The sequence below is a fragment of the Mauremys reevesii genome, linkage group 24, assembly GCF_016161935.1.
Source record: "Mauremys reevesii isolate NIE-2019 linkage group 24, ASM1616193v1, whole genome shotgun sequence".
NCBI lineage: Eukaryota > Metazoa > Chordata > Testudines > Geoemydidae > Mauremys > Mauremys reevesii.
The window spans coordinates 10,805,668-10,819,288 of NC_052646.1; the positions used below are offsets into that span (position 1 = coordinate 10,805,668).

General features: G+C 50.5%; 1 protein-coding gene across 1 annotated transcript; it reads right to left on the reverse strand.

The window, feature by feature from the left end:
* Nucleotides 1-510: 510 nt before the first annotated feature.
* Nucleotides 511-12,029, reverse strand: SLAMF8 (SLAM family member 8). The gene is made up of 5 exons (XM_039513533.1): nt 11,814-12,029; nt 8,437-8,763; nt 6,513-6,818; nt 5,303-5,416; nt 511-3,987 (listed from the first exon to the last, which is right to left on the reverse strand). Exons 1-5 carry the CDS (start codon nt 11,965-11,967, stop codon nt 3,929-3,931), a joined length of 960 nt encoding a protein of 319 aa, XP_039369467.1. The 5' UTR covers nt 11,968-12,029; the 3' UTR covers nt 511-3,928.
* Nucleotides 12,030-13,621: the final 1,592 nt, after the last annotated feature.

A 13,621-nucleotide genomic window follows, 5' to 3' on the forward strand; every position in this document is an offset into this window, starting at 1 on the left:
CCTCCGCTGGACTCTCTCCAATTTATCCACATCCTTCTTGTAGTGTGGGGCCCAAAACTGGACACAGTACTCCAAATGAGGCCTCACCAGTGCTGAGTAGAGGGGAATGATCACATCTGCTGGAAATGCCCCTACATATACAACCCAAAATGCCATTAGCCTTCTTGGCAACAAGGGCACACTTTTGACTCATATTCAGCTTTTCGTCCACCGTAACCCCTAGCTCCTTTTCTGCAGAACTGCTGCCCAGCCATTCGGTCCCTAGTCTGTAACAGTGCATGGGATTCTTCCGTCCTAAGTGCAGGACTCTGCACTTGTCCTTGTTGAACCTCATCATATTTCTTTTGGCCCAATCCTCTAATTTGTCTAGGTCCCTCTGTATCCTATCCCTACCCTTCAGTGTATCAACCACTCCTCCCAGTTTAGTGTCATCTGCAAACTTGCTAAGGGTGCAGCCCACACCATCCTCCAGATCGTTAATGAAGATATTGAATAAAACCGGCCCCAGCACCGACCCTTGGGGCACTCCACTTGATACCGGCTGCCAACTAGACATGGAATGAGCTAATGTGGCCTTTTGGCACAAAAAGTAAAGGTTTAAAGCATGTTATACTTACCTGTATTTCTTATTATAAATCTCTGAGTAGCTGAGAGACTGCAAATAAAATGTCAATTGGAAATGATTGTGGAAAGTGTGTTTTTATGGAATGCCCCATTATGCTGTATGGTGTCATATGACCAGGCCAACGCAGATCTACTGGACTCCACCTCTTGCAAATCATATCAAGGCACAGTCCTACACCTACAGCACTGAGGGCATTGTGGGTCCCTATCAGCACACCCCTTACACAAACACAAGCAAATGCACAGTGCTTGTTAAAGGGGCGTACTCATTGGGATGGTAAGCAAAGTCTCCAAGGCCTCTGAAAAGTCATCGCTCAACTGCTGACAGATTTAATGAAGAAACACAGATAGGCACCATTTTCGTTTTTATAATGTGCTTAAAACCTTTGCCTTGTGTTGTGTGTCAAGAGGCCTCCTTAGCTGGTGCTCTTGAGCCACCAACGTTTTGACTGGGTGCCACTTCTGTAGCCACTTGCGTGACTGTGACCAGTTTCTATCATCGGCACCTTTTGTTTACCCTTAAATATTTCTACTTGCAACTTAGCTATGATTTGGCCCTATGCACCCTGCCATTGGAATTATTTGGGGTCTCCTGATTAGGTTTTGGCATCTCAAACAATGGCTGAGTCCAAGAGCTGTCCTCATGATCGCATTCATCATCCATTACCATGGTTGTGTGGCTCTCATTGCATGGTTCTGGGGTCTCAGACATCAGTTGCACCAACCATATAAGTTGTGTATTGTGTTTTTACAACCTTGCCCACATAACATCTCTTTGTGAGCCACTTGATTACAGGTGGTGGCAAGGAAACATTGAAGGGTCTTTTCAGCAGCTACATCTTTACTCAGCAAACATTTTAAAATGGCGCATCCTCACTCATACCCTGGTCATGCACTACTGTCTTAGCCAATCATTTAGGGGCAGCACATCAAAACCCTATTGGTTTAATGACTTTCCTTTTGCTATCAGGATTTATTTTTCATAAACCATGTTGACTGGCACTTATGATACTACCCTCCAATGACCAGTCCCCTTCATTATTTACCCTGCCACCAATCTTTGCGTTATCTGCAAACTTCACCAGTGATGATTTTCTGTTTTCTGTGGGGTCACTGATAAAAATGTTAAATAGCAAAGGGCCAAGAACTGATCCTTGCAAGACCCCACTAGAAACACACCTGCTCCATGATGATCCCCGTTTATAATCACATTCTTAGACAATTTTTAATCCATCTAATGTGTGCCATGGTAATTTTATATCAGGCTAGTTTTTTGATCAAAATGTCATGCAGTACCAAACGCCCTACAGAACTCTAAGTATCTAATGTCAACACTGTTACCTTTATCCACCAGCTTGTAATCTCATCCAAAAATGATATCAGGTTAGTTTGACAGGATCTATTTCCCACAAATCCATGTTGATTGGCGTTAACTATATTACCCTTTAATTCTTTCTCAATCAAGTCCTATATCAGACATTCCATTATTTTGCCTGTAGCTGATGTCAGGCTGATTGGTCTATAATTACAAAGGTTGTCCTGCATAGCCTTTTCAAATATTGGCACATTTGCTTTCTTCCAGTCCTCTGGAATGTCCCTAGTGTTTCAAAAAAGCAGCATTAACTGTCTAGAAAGTTCCTCAGCCAGGTGTTTTGTCAAGTGGTTTTGAATATACCACATATAACTGCCCAAATCATAGAATCATAGAATATTAGGGTTGGAAGAGACCTCAAGGGGTCATCTAGTCCAATCCCCCAAAAGTATACTTAAGGCAGTAGACTCAAGGGTCTACTTTGAGACTTGAACTTACAACCCTGAGAGTAAGAATCTCATACGCTACTAACTGAGCTATGTAGAATAAACACATCATATACTGTTTTACAATACATGTAATACTGAACTATCATCAACATTTTACTGTCAGCTCATTACTGGGAGAATTGCAAACCTTGGGTCACACTTTCAAACATGCAGCTACAAATCTGGGTAGGCATTTTTGTAATTTGACTTTTATACGTAGTTCTAATTCTTTTCCATAAATCTTACGTGTGTTCATATAGTTTAAAAAATCATGCAATGTACATAATAAACGGATACTTTCTGGTCACATTCAGTTACAGTTACTGAAGATACACTCATATTCAATGAATGCTATGAAAGAGTGCGTGTGTGCGTGAGTATGTATGCATGGAATGTTGCAATCCTTTTCCAGGTCTACCACAAACCTTCTGACAGTGGATTCCAGGCCCCTGAACTTCCAAGCAGTTTCTGAACATGCTGAAGACAATTTGTACTTTATACTCAGATAAACCTCTCTTTTGAAAGTCTTGAGAGTGGTAACAGGTACCTGTATAGGTGGAGTGAGGGCTAGATTGCCATGGACTCTGCAGCTACAGCTGGACCCACATTTTCATAAAAGCTCCATTCCCAGTTAGACACCTAAATAAGGGCCAGATACTCAAGAATGCTCAGCACCCAACATGCACTCAGCTGAGTTTGTTTTCACTGGGAAAAAAGTGCTCTTAACTTGATAGGTATTTTCTAGTTCAAGCCAGAATCATTTTGGGGGCAGTTCTTTGGCCTGTGTTATCCTGGAGGCCAGGTGACACGTTCTCAGTGGTCCCTTCTGACCTTAGAATCTATGAATGTAGGAACTAGAGGTAAAACCCTCATGAAGACACGGCAGTTTGGCATCTTCACTCGAGTTAGCTGGTTAGTTAAAGACTATGGGAGGGCCAAGGGTTAGCTCAGCCGGCCACCTCGTGTGAAATGACAAACTGCCTTGCCTTCTCTACAGTTACACCTCGAGTCAGCACACTCCAGGTAAGGACGTCCCTTTTTCTTTTTTTTGCAGTGAAGACAAGGCCTTCGAATGGGTTTCCTGGTGAGGTCTGAGTTCCCCGGAGGATGCTGTTGAGTGGAGGACTATTCACATCTATTCAGTAATGCTGATGAAAATCGTAGACAGAAACAAGCAAATTCAGTAAAAATGTCTGCATGTTTTTTAAGGTGGGGCTCTGGGAGAGAAACACAGTTCAAAGGGTGAGCGAGGGCTCTGAGGGCTGGTTAATGCTTCTGTGGCCGAAAGCAAGCCTGTGCTGGGATCCTGACCCACAGTGACTCTCACAGTCACCCAGCTGTCCCCGGGACAATGGAAGCTGCCAGCCCCCTGAGACGTTCTCCAGAAGAAAAGAGAATGTGGGTCAAGCAAACCCTGTGAGCTTTCTGCCTCGCCAGCGACAAAGAGAAAGGAGGGCTGCTCTCGCAGAAGGACACGCCTCTGCTCTGCACACAGTGTCAATTCCTAGACAGAGGCTGCGTCAGGCTCTGAGGCGTCGAACAGCGGTTTCGGTCTTTGCTTCCCTAAGGAAGGGGAAAACAAATGTCATTCCCAAAAGTAGCAGAGCTTTCGGGGAGAGGGGGGGTGTTAAATATATTTGTTCTCTGCCCAGTGACCATTCACACACACACACACACACACACACACCCGAGGGCGAGCACACCTTTGCATTTCTGTAGCACCTTGCCAGGCCTCACAGGCTAAAGACGTGCACTGCAGGTGAAATGCGGTAATGTCTGGGGAGACAGCAGACACCAGCGCAGCAGAGCGGCAAGGGGAATTTTGGCCAAGATCGCGGGGGAAACGCCAACACTAACAGAGTCACAGGACGCACAATGTCTACGCAGGTAGGACAGGTGTTAAGGTCTCAGCCAAAAGACCCAACTGCCACGGGACTCAGCTCGTCTACCCAACTGGCTGAGTTGCCCTTGCGGGGCTCACACTGCCCCTACAGTGTCTCCCTAATGGAGATTCAATCAGACAACAGTGGCATTCTCTCTCTGCTCCCTGTCAGCTTCAGCAAGGGAGCCAGCCGCCCCAGCAGACAAAGAGCCCTTGTAGCTTTATTCCAAATGTGAGTTGAGTGGGGAACCAGCAGGAATGTTTCCAAATGGCCATTACATGACAACTACAGGTTGTTGTCTGAAAGCAGCTGGAAGCCACCCCCTGCAGCTCTCTCACAGGGACTATGGTGCAGCCAGTCCCTGTCTTCCAGTGGAGCCACTGGGTGGGGCTGGCCTGGCAGTCTAATGCCAGCACCTTATGGGGAGGAGGTTTGGGGATATGGCTTGGTCACCTGGCCAGCCAGGCTGGCAAGGCTGTGGAGGCCGCAATCCAGCCTGGTGGTAGAAGGCCCCTCATCCTGGCCTTGTGGCATCAGATTCCACCTGAGCAAAGAGGGGAAGGGAGCCCTGGGCGCAGAGCTATGAAAATCAGATTCCCTGTTTGTGTCACAGCCCCTGAGCTGCTGGAGGGCGGGGGTGGGGCTGGGAAGTTCCCACTTTCATTTCCTAAGGGGGAGATTTCCAAAGGCACCATAGGCTAATGCGGACTGAGCATCGAGCTCTTGTGTTGTCTCTGGAAACCTGCCCCCACTGGCAGCAGCTGGTTTCTATGTGGGAGACAAAGACAGAGCAGCTCTGTGACACCCTGCACCTCCCTCCCTTCCTATCCGTCTGCCTGGGGATTTGCACTCTGCCCATCCCCGTGGTATCAGACTGCCCATGCCCGTGGTATCTCCCACCCTCCTGCAGGTGTGTTCAGCTCACACAGGGGTTCTTCAAATGCTTGGCAGAGCAAGGTCAGTGAACAGTGATTCTTATGAGAGACGGCTCCTACCTGAGCGCTTCCAAGAGAGAAGGAGCCCGAAGACAGCCACTGCCAGAACCAGGACAGAGAGGGGCAGAGCAATGAGCAGGATGTTCCTATAGTCGTACACAGCATCTTCCGAACCTGAGCAGGGAAGAGGAAGATGTCATGAGTGCCGTGGGCTCTGCTGAGCAGGGAGCTCCGGCCAAGTACGCACCGGCTCTGTAGCTGTGTTGGCGCCAGGCATTGGGAACAGGAATCTCAGCCACCTGCTGCACCATAAAAACCTCTCACGCTCCATAAGCCAACAGAGCATGACCGAGTGGGAAATTCAGACTGCCCAGCACTTCAGCCTGTCTGCACTTTAGCCTGCATTCCCGGCCATCCCTGGTGCTGATCCGCAGCCTCCTGCTGCTCTGCCAGGACAGTCACTGAACCCAGCAAATGCAGCAGCAGTAGGAAAAGTCAGAGGAGAAGCATTCTCCAAACACCCCCCCACCTCCCCCACCTCCTGGCGGTGCCAAGTGTGAGCTGAGACAGCAGGAAACGCGGAGGAAGCTGAAGTTCCTCTGCAAGCCAGAGCGGGGGAGGATTTCTTGTAACTTAAGATTTGTGGAATTTCCTGGCCCTTCCATGGACTTTTCCTGTGTAATCTTGTCCTGTGCTGTGTTTGCAACAGTCCAGGCCAAAGTCTACTCTCAGCTACAGTGGTGAAAATGCAGAGTGAGGCCAATGACTGCATTGGAGTGACTCTGGCTTGACAATCATGTAAACGAGAGCAGACTGTGGCCCTTACTTGTGCACTCCTTCTCGGCTCTATGAGCTAAGAGGTGAAAACATTATCTAAAGTTGTATCTGTTCTTATCAGCTGCAGCACCGAGGGACTGAGTGACATGGGCTGCCAACTCCCAACCTTTAAACTGAGCAGGTAAACAAGAGCCCTCCTCCGGCTGATGTGGGGCTGACCAGGGCTTGATCACTCAGAACACCCTGGATATGCCTGGAGTTTTAGACTCTCTGGTTGATAATCCTCAGTGAAGATTCACCAGCCAGGGAGCATGACTCCCTCTCCACCTCATCCACCTTCACATGGTGGCAAATCTGCTATCAAAAGTAAATGCCCGCCCACAAAATCCATCTTCCGGGCACTGTCTTCTGGCTGCAGACAGCTGGGCCTTTGGCTCAAGCCAAGTGGCCAGGCACTGGGCTGGGCATGGGAGATGGGTGAAACAAGACATACCTGCTTTCCTCTGGCAGTGTTCCCAGGGTGCGATGGTAGCTGATTCCTGACTGACAGCATTAGCTGCAGTACAGGTGTAGGACACCTGCCTATCCGAAGGGTCCAGCTTAGCCCATAGGACCAGGCCAGCCTCAAAGAGAGAGTGCTTGTCCATGCTCAGCACCTCGCCATCCGTCCTGCCCCAGCTGTAGGATACGTTGGTGCCACCAGCCGCCACACAGGTCAAGAACACCTCGCAAACCCTCACAGAGCCGCTGCGGCTGCTCTCCGATGTGAACACCTGCAGTGTCAGCCGGGAAACCACTTCTGGACACAGAGCAGACAGGACAGCAGAGGGTCAAAGCCAGTAATCTCCCCTTGGCTGGATACTCAACCCCCACCTCCCTGGGGGACCACCCGCTGCACCAGCACCCCTGGTATTAGTGCATGAATACACCCATTTGCATTCACTCACCAGATCTACCCCTAGAAATACCAGGCTCTGTCTGGGGGTTTGGTGCTGCTCTCCCACTAGGCAGGGCTTTCAAACTTCAGCCCTAATAGCCCCATGTGTATGTGTGGGGAGGGGTATGGGGGTATGAGGCTGTGACAGCCTGTGGGAGCAGCTTCATCCACTGCCCATCTCACAGGGTCCCTCGTCATCCAGAGCCAAAGGGCTGTGGTGCCAGCCTGCAGGTGCTTTGTAAGAGCAGAAATAAAGGCAAGACGGAAGTCACAACCCCAAGTTCCTTACGTGCTGCCTTGTGACTGTGACAGCGTTTCCTGGTTAGCAGAAGGGCAGTGCTCCCCCGTCCCTGCCCTCTGGGACATGCCCAGTGGGTGCCAGAATGAGGGTGATGGGACACACAGTCACCTCCCAGGGCAGGCTGGCTCTGGCTCCCCAGTTGGTGTGCCTCATGATGGCAATGGCTCTCGCCTTCCATAACTACGCAGGGAGTGGACGGCGGACTAAACAATCCCTTCTGAGGCTTTGGCTACACTTACACTTCAAAGCGCTGCGGCGGCAGCGCTGCTGCGGCGGCAGCGCTTTGAAGCGCTAAGTGTAGTCAAAGCGCCAGCGCTGGGAGAAAGCTCTCCCAGCACCAGGGGTGGCTCTAGACACCAGCGCGCCAAGCAGGCGCTGACCGCGCGCGGTCGTCTTTCCGCGGCTCCAGTTGAGCTCACCTGCCGCAGGCATGCCCTGCCCAGCGCTGTCCGTACTCCACCTCCCTGTGGGGAATAACGTACAGCGCTGGGAGCCGCGCTGGGGCTTTGACCACACTGGCGCTTTGCAGCGCCGCAATTTGCAGTGCTGGAGAGGGTGTGTTTTCACACCCTGCTGCAGCGCTGCAAATTTGTAAGTGTAGCCAAGCCCTGACCTTGTAACCTGTGGATCTCCGAGTTATACGCTCTGCAGCAGAGGCTGGGCCAGGCCTCGCACCGCAGGCTAATGCCCCTTTGCCAGGCCAGCAGGACATTTGCCCCCAGAGTTTTGTATTAGAACATAAAATACCCAAGGAGTCTGGGTAGGGTGGGTGCCCTGTCCCAGGCCCTGCCTGCCTGGGAGCTCAGCTCAGAGCTGCCCAGAGGATTCAGGGGGCCTGGGGCAAAGGAATTTCAGGGGCCCCTTCCATAAAAAAAAGTTGCAATACTAGAGAATACTATATTCTCGTGGGGGCCTGGGGCAAATTGCCCCACTTGCCCCCCTCCTCTGGTCAGCCCTGGCTCAGCTCAGCAGCCCCAGCTCCGTCACGGGGCCTCTGTCAGAGTCAGCTGCTGGGCCTGGCAGCCTGCGGGGACAGGGGTGGTTCCGGGCAGCGGGTTGTTGCCTGCTGGTTCGGGTGAGACTGCACAGAGTGTTTGTCCATGCAGAATTGGCCTTGCTCCAAGCACATCACCCTCCTGCCCTTAAGTGGCGAGGAAACAGGAGCCCAACCCAGCGTACCATAGACTGCCAGGTGCAGCACGCGTGTCTCCGTCTGTCCTCGTGTGTTCACCAGCAGGGCTGAGAAGGTGCCGCTATCTCCCAGTTCCACCGGACTGATCTCTAGGGTGAGGTTACCGTGGAGCCGGCTCCGCCCATAGAAACGGGATTGGTACAGGGTTTCCGCTGAGCCCCTGAAGTAGGTGGCCACTAGCTCTTCTGTTGGCGCCAGGTACCTCCAGATGGCATCCCTGACTTGGAACCCTGGGGGGACGTTGACTCCCAGAGACACGGCTTTCCCCACCACTCCTGTCACCTTCACGGTGGCACGGGCTGTGGCCTGTGGGGCTGGAATGAGGCAACAGGCAGACGCCTTCATGTTAGGGTTGTGGGAGAAGCTGGGATAGAAGCAGCATGTCTGAGGTCCCAATGGCTCTCCTCTCCCTACACCCAAAGCAGCCTTCTCCTTGCTCCCCTGGGCATCTTTGGCATCTCCCTGACTGAGCCTGGCTTGGCTGTGGTAGCCAGTGCAGAGTCCCCACAGCCCCTCTCATCCCTGCCTCTGGTGTCACCTTCCCAAACTCCCTCTTCCCCTACCTACAGGCTGCCCATCTGCAGTGCCCTGGGAAGGTGAGGCTTCCAGGACCAAAGGCATCCATGTCAGAGGAGTGCTAGGGCCTTTCCCCCAGCAGGCACCCACTGGGAAGCTCACAGATGCCCAGGGGCCTTCCAGACAAAAACAAGACCAGACTTTCCTAAGGCAAAAAGGAACCATCAAACAACAAACTTTGAATCACCCTCCCCGTTCCCCGCCTCCAAACCCCACCCGTCCCACACCTCTCTGCACTTTCTCCATCACAAAATCTAAAGAGCACAAGCCCCATTTAAAAAACTCTGTGCAGGTTGCCAATTAGGAGTGAATGTTCCAGCAGTTACTATTATGATGGCTGCTACTATGGTGAGACAGGAACCAACAGAGCAGCCCCCAGCTTGCTCCAGATACAGCCTGATGTAGCAAAAAGGGAATTTGCTGAAGTCAGATATTTAACTGACATATCCTTTAAAAGTTAAATGCTGCTAACTGAGACTCCCAATAAAAAGAAAGTCCAGGCCCCCACACAAACAGAATTTGACATTTCACAAGGACAAACTCTCTCCAGAACACTCCCACACCAGCATCAGCTTCCTGGCCACCACAATCAGCTTCAACAATGGAAACCTACAGACAACTGTATACAAGATACCCACGGATCACCGCACCTACCTTCACAGATCCAGTAACCACCCCAAACACACCAAGAAATCTGTTCTCTACAGCCAAGCCCTCAGATACCACAGAATATGCTCCAAGGAGAAAGTCCAGGATACACACCTTAACATGCTTAAAACTTCCTCCACCAAACAAGGACACTCCACTTCAATACAGAAATAAATCCCCTCCAACCACACATCTCTAGTTGTCACCTATCACACCACGCTGGAACCCATATGGGGTATCATCAAACAATTACAATCCATACTCAATGGGTATCACATCCTGAAATATTTTTTTCCTAAGCCCCCTCTTTGGGCCTTGAAGCATGCCCCCCTCTCCCCCAAACCTTACCAAGCTCATCATCAGAAGCAAGCTCCCCACAGACCAGGACCCACCAACTCAAAGCAGCACCAGACCCTTCCAGAACAACAGATACAAAACCTGCAGACACAGCTCCACTGCTACAATGATCAACATCCCCCAAAACATACCTTTAAAGACCCCTTCCATGGGTCCTACATGTGACTATCAAAACAAATGATAGTAGGAGAACACTTCAATCTCCATGGACACTCAATATCAGATTTAAAAGTAGCCATACTTCAACAAAAAAACTTCAAAAACAGACTTTGAAGAGAAACTGAAGAGCTACAATTCATTTGCAAACTTAATACCATCAATTTGGGCTTGAATAGGGACTGGGAGTGGCTGGCTCACTACAAAAGCAATTTTCCCTCTCTTGGTATTGACACCTTCTCAGGGGGGAGGGATAGCTCAGTGGTTTGAGCATTGGCCTGCTAAACCCAGGGTTATGAGTTCAATCTTTGGGAGGGGGGCCCACTTAGGGATCTTGAGCATAAATCAGTACTTGGTCCTGCTAGTGAAGAAAGGGGGCTGGACTCAATGACCTTTCAAGGTCCCTTCCAGTTCTAAGAGATTGGTATACCTCTAATTTATTTATTGGGAGTGGACCACATCCACCCTGACTGAATTGGCCTTCAACACTAATTCTCCACTTCTAAGGTAACTCCCTTCTCTTCATATGCCAATATATATTTATGCCAGTATCTGTAATTTTCACTCCATGCATCTGAAGAAATGGGGTTTTTACCCATGAAAGCTTATGCCCAAATAAATCTGTTAGTCTTTAAGGGGCCACCAGACTCCTCATTGTTTCTGTGGATACAGACTAGCATGGCTATCCCTCTGATACTTAAAACAAATGGTGTACCTCATCCAGTGCACTAAATGCCTCAGTTACCACTATGTGGGTGAAACCAAACAATCACTACACTCTCCAATGAACTCACACAGAAAAATGATAGAAGGCAAAAATACTTCACAAAGTGATCACTGCATATCTGATCTCTCAGCCCTCAGCCTCAAAGGAAACCTGCACAACACCTTCAAAACATGAGCCTGGGAACTTAAATTCATAACTTCGCTAGACACGGAAAATCATGGACTCAGCAGAGATACTGGACTTGTGGCTTATTACAACAATCTGTAACTCACTAGCCTCCTCTGCAGCTTCTCCCACCCATGTCTGGAGAGGTGTTAATGGGCCAGTTCACCTTGAATGGTCTCTTGAAATGTGCTAAACAATCTGTTCTAGGTTGTGTTTAGCAGTGACATTTTGAGTACGTCCTAGACCTGAAGAAGAGCTCTGTGTGAGCTCAGAAGTCTCTCTCTCACCAACAGAAGTTGGTTTCATAAAAAAGATTACCTCACCCCCTTGTCTCTCTAATATATTTTGTCAGCCTCTTGGGGCAGGGACTGCCCTTTTGTTCTATGTACAGTGCCTAGCGCCTCAGTCCTGGTCCCTGGCTGGGGGCTGCTAAGCACTATTACTACTAGCCATGAATCTGCAGTGATCCACAGAGAGCCATATGAATCTGCACTGACATACGTGTTCATATGGCTCACCCAGCTGCCCTGCGACACTGCTGGCTGCTCCCTCGCTCCCTGATACAGACACAGGTCTGACGTGTTCCAGTGATGCTCACTTCTGTGGTGAGCCCTGTGGCTGAGCTGGCATCAGGGACTGGCTGAGAGCCAGCTCTCCATCCACTCACTGGTTAAAGGTCAGTCTGCAGAGACTGCAGTAAGTAACAGCAGGGTGAGGAGGGGGGAGAACTCTTACCTTTGTGCAGGAGCAGAGCCAGCACGAGCCATGCCACCATCTTGCTAATCCAGAGCCTGCTAGGGTGCTTTTTCTGGAGAAAATGAAAGCTCTTGTTGATGTCTGCAATGGGATTGCCTGATTTTCCCACAGGAAATCCCCTCTTCTCTGTCATCACTCAAACCCGCAGCTCAAAGCAGAAGTGAGAGGCTGTGCTCGGTCTGTAGTTCTCAGAAGCAGCTAATGGGCCCAAGACAGAGGCTGGAGACTCTGGTCTCACACAACACCAGAGCAGTGGCTGACCCCTCAGGGGAGGCAGGATAGGGCCAGACTATGCCTTGCAGGTACCAGGCCATATGGAGGCTGCATTGGCTGGGGAGGAGCACAGTACAGCCCAAAATGTTTCCAGAGAAGATGCCAGTGGCCCATGGGTGCACGATTCACACTGCTAGTGATAAGGCCAAAGCACCATGGCAGAGCTAGGACCTCGGTGAACTCTGTCCTATTGAATGATTCTTCCATGACCCAAGTATCTGGGTGCCTTCTAGCCGGGCATTAAGTAACATGATCCTGGCTTCCTAGAGGGAGAACTCTTTGTGCCAGGGAGGGGGTGCTTTGGGAGAGATTTGGGGGGAGGGGCTGTTTGTAAAGGTCCTGTTTCTTCAGAGCAGGCCACGCAGAGCCATACCGCTGGCACTGGGAGCAGGAAGTGGTGAGTCCATAATTCCTGGGACTGGCCTTTGGAGAATTCCACTGGACGGTAAGAACAGTAGGACAATGGCGCAGACTGCCTCGGGAGGTTGCAGACGCTCCTCCACTGGAGGTTTTCAAAACGAGGCTGGAGCCATCTATCTGAGATTATTTAGACACAACAAATCCTGCATCTTGGCAGGGGGTTAGACTAGATGACCCTTGTGGTTCCTTCTAACCCTATGGGTCTATGGGACCTGAGAAGCAGAGCTGTCCACCACAGCCCCCAGCTGGAGCTTTAAGCTTTTTTAGGTGCCTGGGCCCAGGCTATTGAGCATCCCAAAAGACAGGGCTGAGACCTTGCACCTGTTCTGGTGAGGCACTACAGGTCCTGAACAGGGGTGCAGAGGTCCCCAAGCAACCTTTGCCCTCTGGCTACCACCCAGTGGCTTGTTAGTAACTAGCGGGTTGAGAGGCTAATGGAACCCTGGCCCACTAGAGGCACCACCCACATGAGTCCTGATTGGAGGAGCAGCTGGCCACGCCGATTGGTCCAGCTGCACTATTTATGCCAGAAGGAGACACAGAAAGTTGTTTGTGCAAATGGATTAGTTCCTGGCTGGCTGCTTTGTTGGACTCTGCCTTTTTGATGGGCTCCTGAGCCCTGCTCTGCTGACTTGTACCCAGATCCTGCCTTCCTGACCTGTTCCTGCCCCTTGGCTGTGACCACTGCCCAAGCCCCAGCTGTGACACTTCTAAGGGGAGTCTGTGTAGGGTCTGATGGGCTCATGGTAGCCTGTGTTCTTGAGGAGACGCACTGTGTCATTCTGTACTAGTCGGAGTTTTCTAAGGGCTGAAGGCTTCCTGCCCAGGTCTATCACACTGCTGTCATCCAGATGGGTGGTGATGAAGGTGTGAATAACTGAAGCCAGGTGATTGTCTGCCAGGAAGGCATGGAGTGGGCTTCCAATTGGAGGTGGGAGAAAGCACTAGTCATGGATGTTGCATCGTGTCATGTATTTCCCTTGCTTGGCCTTTACTAACTCCACAAATCTTATTGATTCCAGTGCAGCCCCTCCTGATTTATACCAGATTGCTTTGGAGTAATGTGAGTGTAATCAGGCTCTGAATGAGGTCTC